At 41.3% G+C, this 12,003-nt stretch overlaps 1 protein-coding gene across 1 annotated transcript in view; it reads right to left on the reverse strand.

The window, feature by feature from the left end:
- VOPP1 (VOPP1 WW domain binding protein) overlaps nt 1-12,003 on the reverse strand; it is a 194,284-nt gene that overhangs the window by 43,190 nt on the left and 139,091 nt on the right. Inside the window, exon 3 of the mRNA XM_036739332.1 lies at nt 646-723. Coding sequence (XP_036595227.1) covers nt 646-723 — 78 coding nt within the window. The remainder of the gene's footprint in view (nt 1-645; nt 724-12,003) is intronic.

Below are 12,003 nucleotides of genomic sequence, written 5' to 3' on the forward strand. Positions count from 1 at the left end.
CTTTGTTAAGACCATGAAAGCTCCTTACCAACGAGCTAGGTGATCATTCTTTTTTTCAGGCTACAGCAGCTCATCAAGACTGTTTACTGAGAGTCATGTGTGGGAAGCAGTGCCTATACCTTTGAAATCTGAGTACTGAAGTGAGTTAATGAGAAGAGCTGAAGGACACAGGGATACAATCAAGTTTCTAGCATGGTTCTTTGGGTACCAAAGGCCATGCATGACTGGCCATGACGTCAACACCAAAGTAGCCATTTGAAAATTTTATTCCCTGTACGAAAGATTGTCCATAACACAATACCCAAGGAACCAGGCAGGTGAGTTTAATGGTAGCAATCGTGATGAGATTCTGCCTTCATCCACACTTGGCAACCAGTCATATTCAGAAGCAGTGGCTGGATTCTGGGGATCATAGATTTAGGACCAACAGAGACCTTAGGGGTCATCTACTTGAACTCCTTCGTTTTACAGATGAAGAGCCTGAGGTTCAAAGAATTTAAATGACTCATTCAGGATCTCATCAGTAGTAGCAGAGATAAGATTTCAACCCAGGCCTTCTGGACTCCAATCTTGACTCTTGATCCATGTTGCCTCTCTAACAAGTGACAGGCAAATAGTGCTAAAGTAGTAAGGGCAGCAACCTACCAAAAATACCAGAGCCTCTGTATGGACAGAGCCCGCACACAGCATCTTGACCCACAGCAGTCTTCATAGGAGCGGCATCTGCAGAAGAGAAGGACAAAAGAAACAATGGAGGAGGTCGGTCAATTATTTCAAACAAAAAGTAGCAGCTATTTTGGAATTGGCATTGGGGCAGGAAACAATGGGGAAATGCATTTCCAAGCCTATTTGTCTTTAAATGCAACTGATTAAATAAGAAACACCATTGAATGTGACCAATGTGGCTAACACTGTCTCTGATGTAATTAGATCCTCTGACAATAGCAGGGTTGAATATGTCATCACAGACCCGGAGACCAAGCCATAAGCTGTTGCCATGGTCACATGGGGCACAGCTGGTTTCCTGCCTGGCAAACAGGAGGATTGCTAGGGAACCTGAAACCTGCTGGCTTCTGCTCTCACCTCTGTCTCTGTCTCCTGTCCCTCTGTTTCTCTGTCTCTGTCTGTCACACATACACACACACACACACACCCCTTCAGTGGTGCTGGATTCACCAACAGCTGTAAATAAATACCTTTGGAATCCTCTTTGGGAATAAAACTTTCCAGTCTGGATAGGGTATTGAGAGGGTCCTTTGTCACACCCTGGTGGCTTTCAATACAACTGGGCAGAACTACTCGCAAAGGGAGGTATGCTTGTTTGGAGGCTATGAGCTGACTGCAAATGGAAGCCACCAATGATTGAGGGCAGAGAAGGTGACACTTCACTCTGGGAATATAACAGCCCATTACAACAAGCTCCAGACTCGATGTACACCGGAAACATGGCCCCAAACCAGCACAAATGTTGACGGGTTCTACTTTCAGACACTCTTCTCCTACAAAACCCTTCCACCAAAAATAGCCCCTCCCCTCCCTCCTCAACTTCCAAGCAGAAGAATATTTTGTCCTTCCTGAGACTCAGGCTTTCCTTTTAAAAAGGGACGAGATGTGGACACCCAAGGCGGCTGTTCCACTTTTCCTGTCAGAGTTGTCTGCATTGCAACAGAGTGGGGCCCAAATTTAACAGTGAAGGAAGGGAAAAATGTGGATTCTAGATTTTATTAAGTGACTTAAGTGATGGCAATCTAAGTTGATGCCAATTCTTTTTTTAAAATATAAAAGTATGGTGAGAGGTAGGGGGAGGGATAGGGAAAAGCCTTCCGTTATGTGGGAAAAATGGAAACATACTTTGCACAATACTCTTGAGTTTGCTGTGAACAAAGAGGGCCGCTAATAACATCAATTCATGCATTAACTGAGAAAGACCAAATGTCACTTTCTATCCAAGCAAACACTGCCCACATAATGAAGGATATGTGGATATGATAGGCAGGACAAATAAATAACACAAAAAGTTATAAGGAAGTTGGAAAAGGACAAGACTGGGAAGTTGTGTGGTTTAATGTATATAGAGAACAGCATCCTGAGACTGAAGACCACATGTAAGCCCAGCAATGCCACTAACTTGCTGTGTGTCCTCAGGCTACTCTCTAGAGCTGTCTGGGCCTCAGTTCCCATGTTTGTAAATTGAAGGGACTGAACTCTATATAATAGGTTCCACCCAGCTATAAATCTGTGATTCTATGATCTCTAAGGCACCTTTGAGCTCCAATGTCTAATGAGATGGTTAGAAAAAAGCAATTAAGTTTCTATATATTTGTATATAAGATATAGTTTCTATACACTTAATATATTCTGTATACTTCATATACAGTTTCTATATACTTTTATATGTTATAAAAAAGCATCTGATATGGTAGTAGAAAGTACCACTTTAAAGTTTTTCCTTCAAAAAGGATGCAATATATAAAAATCATACAAGATTCCTTGAAGCACATAATAGAGACAACTTTCCTCTGATAATGAATGTCAGGTAAGCCATAAAACAGAGAGTCAAATGCTCAATAAAAATCTCTGACATATGGAGGATGTGAAGTGAGTCCAAACTGAGAACAGAAGTCCTTCCAAATGGTGAAGTACTCCAGAAGCTTGTTTGTGGATGATGTCAAGGCCTAGAACAATACGAAGACTCTTAAAAGGAGATCCATACTCCCTCAAAAAAATTTGACCTAACTATCCACACAGAAAAAAACAAGTGGATGAAGCGTGCCTATCACAGTAGAATATATGAAGAAACAATGAAACTAGAGATGTGATCTATTCACTCTTGAAATTCAATCTTGAACTGGTATTTGGGCATCCCCTCTAGGCTAGGGAGAGGGGTGAAGACAAAGCTCCAATAGGTAAATGTCATGTGATGTTCATGAGTTCGGAATGCTGAGAGAATCTGACAATAGAACCCTGCTCCTTGCCAGATGGCATCAGATCCTTTCTTTCAATTGCATTTCCTTTCAGACTTGTATATTTGTATATGGCCGCTAGGTGGTAACGGTAGATAGAGCTCCAGGCCTGGAGTCAGAAAGACTTACCTTTCTAAGTTCAAATCTGGCCTCAGACACTTACTAGCTGTGTGATCTTGGGTAAGTCATTTAACCCTGTTTGTCTCAGTTTCCTCATGTGTAAAATGAGCTGGAGGAGGAAATGGCAAACCACTCCAGTATCTTTGCCAAGAAAATCCCAAATGGGGTCACAAAGAGCTGGACATGGCTGAATAACAAATATTTGTACATGTATATATTTATAAATATATATATGCATCCATGAATATAATGTGCATATATTGTTTCCCCTGATAAAATGTAAGTTCTTTGAAGGCAGGGACTGGTTCGATTTTTATCTCTGTATAGCCAGTGCTTAGCACAGTGCCTGGCATACAGCAGGTACTTAATAAATGCTTTTTGATTGATTGATCTCCACTCTCCATCTTCAATTTTCCAAGAAGCTGGGAACATTTGTTGGGATAAAATCACTATAATTAGCAATATTTTGGGTCTTTGGGTAGGGTAGTGTAGGATGGGGTGAATCTTTTTTTATTGTTTCTAGCTTTTGGAATCTAACCCAGTAGTTATCTCTGCTGAATGTTAGTAACGAAAGGCCTAATTTCAATATTTATATAGATAAAATTAATTCCATTAATGAAAAAAAATTAGGACAACCAATAATACAGGCTCCCAGTCAGTTTCCTGGAAACAAAGGCATAAATGGGCAGTTGGCCAAACAACCTCCTTGTAAGGTTTGGGTTTTAAGGTGGAGTTTAGCTTTTAGGATGATGGATTGAGAGCTGAATGGGGGGCTTGGAGGCCATCTAGCCCAATCCCCTTATTTTATAGTAAAGACAAATAAGATGCAGAGAAGAGAAGGGACTTGCCTCAGATTTGGGCCGAGGTCCCCTGCCTCCAAATCCAAGACTCTAGCCACAGCACCCCACTGCTCTTCTCTTGCTTACAGTACATTAATGATGTTATTGTGACATGGTCCCACTGGCTGGAGTAATGTCTCTGTTTATAAAATGTGGTCTGCCAGAAGGTTTTGAAGGTATGTTCAGAGGTTCTCACCTGAATTATCTGATGGAAGGTCTCCATGTTTCCTCTTGTTTTGCCATTGGAGGCTGATGCCCAAACTTATAGGATCACGAAGTTGGAAGGGCCCTCAGAAACTATGTGGTCCAACCACTTCATTTTAAAGAGGGAGAAACTGAGGCCTATAGAGGGGTAAGTGACTTGCCCAGCTGGTAAATATTTGAGTCTGGATTTGAACTCAGGTCTTCCTGACTCTAGGCCCTCTGCTCTATCCACTGTTCCACCTAACTGCCGAAATAATCCCTACTCAAAAAGGGCTTATACTCTTTTAGAAAAGATAAGAAGTATATGCATATAAGTATGTATGGATTTAATATAAAGAGATTAAATCTTGCATTTAGTAAAGAGGAGGCAAAACAGGAGACAGGAGTGTCATGAGAACCCAACTTGATTAAAAGCATCATATGCAATAGATATGTTGAGAAGGAGGAGATGAGAAAGACCATCAGGTTTGGCATTGAAGAGATCTTAGTAACTTTGAAGAGAACAATTTCAGTTGAGTGATGAGGTCAAAAGCCAGATTGCAGAGGACTGAAGAGGAAGTGGAGGCAGTGAATGCAGACAGTTTTTCCCAAGGAGTTTGACTGAGAAATGGAGTAAAGATATTGGAGGATGGTGTGAGGGGATAGTAGGATCAATACAAAATTTATTAAGGGTGGAGGAGACTTGGGCACATTCGAAGGCTGTAGGGAAAAAACCAAGAGATAAGGAGAGGTTGGAGATTCCAGAGAGATCATGCTAGTGGCTAGCATACCAACAATACACAAGAAGAGGACGACCAGATCCTGTGTAACTAATTCTATTGGGAAACCTTGAGGAAAAACATTGATTGCTCAGTAAATCATTCCAAAGTATATCCTCTTGCAAAGCTCCAAGAAAATTTTAGGCAAGTTCAACATATTTCACATGCATTGAGGCATGTACTTTGAGGATATTTCTTAGAATATGGAAAGACTTCTTCCTAGAGAGCATCGAGAAACAACTATGACCTAGTAAAAGAGTAAAAATAAAAGCCCTAAGTACCTAAAGACAAATAGTTAAGTCTTGCCTTTTTACAGCATTGTCTTACTACATCTAAACCACCCCCCCCCCTCCAATTAGCTTCCTTTGCAAACTACTTCTTTCCTCAGTAAGTGTTAATGACAACACCTTTCTACTCCTCAGGCTTAAAATACTAGAGGCATCTCTGGTTCTTCATTCTGTTATTTCTTCCTTCAAAACCTCCCTCTGTTATTCCCAATCCTTAATTTCCAGTGCCAACCACCCTAATCCAAGCTGTCATCACCCTACTGAAAGAGCCTAGTGGGCCTCCCTACTACACAATCTCTCTCTCTCCTAATCTTTCCTCTGTATTTTTGCCAGATTTATCTTGATTTATCAAAACACTGCTTTTATTACAACCCTCCTGGCTGAAGAATTTATAAACCTACCATATGCTAAATCCAAACTCCTTTGTCAAGCTTTAAAGGTCCTTCTTAATTTGGCCCAGTTTAATCAAGCCAATCTTCTTTCCCAGTATTCTGCAACCCTGACTCATCTAACAGACCACAGACTTCTTGCCATTCCCCAACATAGCAGGGTTTTCCTACCTCCAAACCTTTCTTTATGCTATATTGCTCCTCCTGTGAAAATCCTCTATCTCCCTTTATAATAACCCTTTAAGGCACAGGTTCTTAATCCTTTTTTGGGAAATGTATCCCTTTGGAAGTTTGGCAAAGCCCCTTCTCTGAATGTTTTAAAATACATAAAATAAAACAGAATTACCAAGGAAACCAATTATACTGAAATTCAGTTATCAAAAAAAAATTCTTTTGAAAGAGGGGGAAAAAAACCTTAAGGCTTAGTCAAAGTCCCATTTACTCAACAAAGTCTTCCACAGTTACTATAGACTACAGCTATCCCTTCCATGTAGCCAGGGTTAGGGACACTGTACCCTGTGATCTAGAAAATCCACATAAAAATTTTTGACCCTCCCTTCCTACTGGAGAAGAAGTCTGAATTTTTTCTTTTTCTTTTATGAGGTGTTTACAATACCTTATTATAAAATTTGGGCTGAGTATATGGTCATATATAGATATATTACCTACATATATGTAGGTCAATGTTAAGTAAAAATACTTTTTTTGTGTCATTTGCTGGCCTTCACCTGTCATCTGCGGCTTCCACAAAACTCCCCCCGCCGAATTCTCATTTAATTTCTTATGCCAACCCACTACATCAAAACTGAGATGGGGAAAGTTGCAATGTGGAAAGGATAACTGTATAGCCTCTCTCTCTTCTTTGGACTCCTCTTTTATCTATGTAGAGTACAAAAATCTGGAATCTAATTGTTCATGGCTTCATAGTGATTTGCTTTGTACCCTACTACACTATAATCTCCTTGAAGAGAGGGACTATATGCTCTATGGTTTTTGTAAGATCCATAACTGGTACTCAATCACGTTGACTTTTCTGGAAAAGAGAAGTCTTTCAAAGAGAATATAAGGGATATAATGTAGATAGCATTAATCTAAGGATATGGATATCTGGACTTTAATTATTCATGCACTGTGTCCAATGTGTGGCCATCCCCTAATATTCTACTCTGCTCCTTCTTTTCTGTGGTCTCCCTACTATCTCTCTTGAAGATATCAACTCCCATACGTTCAACTATCATCTCTATGCAAATGACTCCCACATTTACCAATCTAGTCCTCATCTTTTCCCTCAGTGCCAGACCCACATTGCCTACTATTTATTAGACTTTTTCACTGGGATGTCCCACAGACATCTCAAACTCAACATGTCCAGAACACAACTCAGTATTTTCCTCTGTAAACCTGTCTCTATGGTAACCTCCCAACTTCTATCGAAGGTACCACTATCTGGTTCCCATCCTCAGCACCTTGCTCTTACTTAACCTAGCCCCCATAGCCAATCAATAGGAAAGTTCTGTTGAATCTTCCTCCACTCTATCTGTTGTATCCATCCCCTGCTCCTTGTTCACCCAGCTACTGACCTTATTCCATCCCATTCATCACCTCTTGCCTGGGCTAGTCCAGAAGATTCCTAATTGGTCTCTCTGCATTTACACTGACTCTATCTCTCTCTGTCTATCTCTGTCTCTCTCTCTCTCTCTCTCTCTGTCTCTCTCTCTCTCTCTCTGTGTCTCTGTCTTTCTCTCTGTCTCTCTCTTTTTTTCTCCTCTCCTCTCCCCTCTCTTACTTTTTCCCCCTTCCCTTCTTTCTCCTCTCTTACTTTCTCTCTCTCCTTCTCTCTCTCTCTCCTCTCTCTCTCTCTCTCTCTCTCTCTCTCTCTCTCTCTCTCTCTCTCTCTGTCTCTCTCTCTTCTTTTCCATTCTTGGAATAGCTGAGAAATTAATATCACTAAACCACAGTTCTTACTCCTCTGCTATTATTTCTAGGATAAACTACAAATTCCTCTGCTTGGCATTTAAAATCCTTCACGGTCTGGCTACATTTATTGTTTCCAGGATGATTACACATTACTCTTCCCCCTATCAAATGAGTCTATTTTATGTTCCCCATCCATGACATGACATTTCCCACCTCCCTTCCTCATTTCCACCTCTTGTGACCCCTAGGTCTTTTTAAGGTTCAGCTTCCCCTCTGCTAATCCTATCAAATATTCTTGACATAAGCATATAAATATAATTTTGTATATATGGCAATAAGTAAAATAAACACAGAACTTTAAATAAGGGGGGGGAGAAGCAACAGAAATGAAGGGAATGTTTATCTTCATTTAATAGGCATCTCAAAAGGATTGGCTAAACTATTTGAAGGGCTGACATCTGGAAGAGGAAACAGCCTCATTCTGCTTGGCCCTGGGGTGCACAACCAGGACCAGTGGGTAGAAGTTGTGAAGAGGCAGATTTCAGCTTGATGTAAGGAAACATTTCCTAACATTTAGGGCTGTCCCAAAGTGGCACAGGTTGCCTGGAGAGATAGCAAGCTCCCCTTTGCTAGAGGTCTTTTAAGCAAAATTGTCAAGCATGATCTGTGGGAGATTCTTGTTCCAGTATGGGTTGGGCTAGGGATGTTGTGATTCTGAGACCTTGAACCAGTCACAACCTCTTTGAGTCTCAGTTTCCTCAGCTGTAAAATGGGAATGGCAATCCCAGTCATTTAATCCCAGCTTGGAAAGGCTTGAACACTGGAAAAGAAGAGGACTGCTCCAGTTCATAGTCATGGCCAATGGTAGATTCAGGACTAGGACCCAAAGATTTTGACTTGTAATCCAGTCCTCTTTCCACTCATCATCTTCTCCCACTTTTGATGTTCCCTCAATAAATGCTTCTAGACCTGAAGCACTGAGGTGCCTATTGCCAGAACAAAATAACTAGACCTTTGGGATCTAGGACCTTCTTGTCTCTTTGTCATGAAAACCGCACAATGGCTGGGTGGTTAAAGGCTTCCTATGCTTTGTCTAATGGCAACTCTGCCTCCCCCAGATTCTGTATTTCAGGACAATTACTGAGCTTCATGATGGGCTGCCTGAATAGAGCAAACAAGGACTTAATAAACAATCCTCCTATAAGAGCAAGCAGCAAAAAGCCTTCCCCTTTGCCTATCACAAAGGGCAGATCCTCGCCATATTGATTTTATTTGTGAGAAGCAAACACAAAGCAATGCAGTGGGGTAACTTCTTGAACTGGCCAGTGGAAAATGGCATAGGTGATTGTTTGCACTTTCCAGTTGCCAGATGGTGCAGACCAAATTTTGTGAAGACAAAGAAAATCAATGCTCTCATTCGCTGACATTTCTATTAAGGTGGTCGGGAAGCTGGGTTAATTCTGTGCTGTTGCTGTTTTGCGGAAATGTGAAACGGTGATGTTCAGAAGCTATCACACGTGCAAACAAAGCGAATATAATTATATAATTATCTCTTAATCTTTCACTGGTGAGAGAGAGAGGCCAAGACCAAGAACGGAGCTTTGCGCTGAAATTCTTCTGGTCAAATCAATTTCAAGACAGACTAAAGGGCAGCATGTTTTGGGTTTCCCACTTAATTATTTTGACAGCTCTCTAGCCTCCCCTAATAGGACAATATTGTCTACTCAATAACCCCACATTTCAGAAAAATGCACCAGAGACATGCTCACAAATCCAGAGAACAAAGACTAGGATTTTCTAAGGTTTATATTGCAGCCTGGCCATACAACTCTGCTTAAAAATAGCAAAAAAAAAAAAAATACAAAGTCTAGGCTCTTCACATAGAGCCTTTTTAATTGAGCTGATGCTTTGTCTCTCACACTTTGGTAGAAGTAGGCAAGAAGATAGATAACAAAGGTTTATTAAGCACCTACTACGCGCCAGACCCTGTGCTACATGCTTTATAAATACTATCTCATTTGATCCTCCTAACAACCCTGGGAAGTAGGTGCTATTATTATCCCAGTTTTATAGACGAGGTTAGGTGATGCCGCTACTAGGTTTCTGAAACTGAATTTGAACTCAAGACTCTCTGATACCAGAGCCAGGGTTCTATCCACTGTACCACCTAGCTGCCCCTGCTTGGAGACAGAAATGCCCTCCCTCGAACCCCTCAAGATACGCAGAATGAATTGTAGGTACATAGATCCAGTTTTGTGAAGGGTGGCTGAATCAATTATGCAAATAAATGCAGGTCTGTAAGTCTAGCACTGGTCTGTAGGAATGAGGCTAGACCCAAGAGAAAGAAGATTCTACCACTTTAAAGACTGATGCCAATCACCTGATTCCAAATCCATTAGCCCCTCCTGAACCAGGCTTTTGGATTCAGCAATACCTGGGCGGCAGCAGCCTTGGCTCTGTCCCTTAGCTAATTGTGTGACCCTGAGTAAATCGGTAGTTGCTCTGAGGTGATTTCTTTCTCTGTAAAATGGATATAATACTGGAGTATTTCAAAACCTACCACACGGATCTGTTGTAGGAATTACATGAGACAAAGTATTAAATTTGAGAATTGAATGATAAATTTAAAATAGCAACCCTCCTCACAAAGTGCTCTGTAGATAACGGTATTGCTATTAATATACTAAACAGGATGATAAGATAAGACCCTATAGATCCCCCTACTCCCAAGAAGAAACTGAGGTCCTGAGCAAACTGGATAACTTGCGTAACATCACACAATTGCTCAGATAATACTCATTTTTAATTCACTCGCCAAATCCCAGGAAGTAGTCTGAGACACAGAGGAACACCCAGCTAATGAGGGTCTGAGGCAGGATTTAAACACAGCTCTCCCTGACTCTGGAGCAGTTAGGTGGCATAATGGATAAAGCACTGGGCCAGGAGTCAGGAAGACCTGAGTTCAAATCTGGCCTCAGACACTTACTAGCTGCGTGACCCTGGATAAGTCACTTAACCCTGTCTACCTCGGTTTCCTCATCTGTAAAATGAGCTGGAGGAGGAAATGGCAAACCACTCCAGTGTCTTTGCCAAGAAAATACCAAATGGGGTCGCAAAGAATTGAATGTGACTGAAACAACTGAACAACAACAAACTTTCTGACTCTAAGCCTAATACCTTATCTGCTATAACACACTGCTTCTGAACCATATAGAATACTGTCCTTAGAGTCATAGGATCATATCCCTAGAGCTGGTGGAAAGCAGCAGAGTCAAGATTCAAACCCAGGGCCTCTAACTCCAAACCCAGCCTTCTCTACCACTACCCCATATCTTCGGTCTCTTTATGTCAATCTTAATGTCTGGGACATCTCAGATCTTCCAGGCATCTCCCTCTTCTCTCAGTCTGATGCCTCAGCTGCAATGCCCATGTCTTTCATTTCTTAATTTAATTTATCCCCTAATACTTAACCTAGATTTCTTGTCCTCCATCAGCATTGCTCTTAACGTCATTTCTTACGAAGGCCCTTCAGCTTACAATTTTACATACGATGCAGAACCGAGACAACATCAATGCCTCTAAGAGGTTATGTTCAGAGACAGCCAATGATCTTCCAACCAAAAAGGGCAGTCTGGGTGTTCTTATAGACTATAATGAGACACAAGGAGCTCTACCTCCCTTGGCGGATTAAGGGTCTAGGGAAAAGATGTCGAATACACTGCCTGTGGCTGCGTGTGATCCATAGCATTCCCAAGTGGGCTGAACCAGATTAAAATCTAATAGGGAAACACTGAACAAGATAAATAACAATGTTGTTGCTGTTCAGCCATTTTTCAGTCATGTCCGATTCTTCATGACCCCATTTAAGGTTTTCTTGGCAAAAAAAAAAAAATGGAATGGTTTGCCATTTCCTTCTCCAGGCTCAGTTTACAGATAAGGAAACTGAAGCAAACAGGGTTAAGTGACTTGCCCAGAGTCACACAGCTCGTAAGTGTTTAAGGTCAGATTTGAACCCAGGAAACCAAGCCTTCCTGTCTCAGGGCCAGGCACTCTATCCATTGTGCCACCTAGCTGCCCCTAAATAAAAACACAATAAACAATCAATCAATGAACATTTATTAGGGGCATGTAAGGAAAGAGTCGGAGATTGTCAAGCTCAATACAGACATGAGAATCAATAGATGTTTATTAACAATACGCCTACTATGTGCCAGGCACCGTGCTAAGCACTGTGGATACAAAACGAGGTAAAAGCCAGTGCCTACCCTCAAAAAGCTTACAATCCAACGGGAATGATAAAATGTAGATAATATTACATTTTAAAACTAATATAATACAGGGCCCGCAGGAATCCTATGGACTAGCAGCCCCTATTTTTATTTGATTTTGACAACAGAGGTCTAGGGTTCTCGAAGCTCTCAATTCACCCCCTTCCACATTGCAGGGGTTAAAGAGGAAGGCACTTCTGCGATCCACATTAAATTTTTTGGCCCTCCCTTCGTACCAGAAAAGAAGTCTGAATTTTT

The sequence above is a fragment of the Trichosurus vulpecula genome, chromosome 9 (genome assembly GCF_011100635.1).
Source record: "Trichosurus vulpecula isolate mTriVul1 chromosome 9, mTriVul1.pri, whole genome shotgun sequence".
Classification (NCBI taxonomy): Eukaryota; Metazoa; Chordata; class Mammalia; order Diprotodontia; family Phalangeridae; genus Trichosurus; species Trichosurus vulpecula.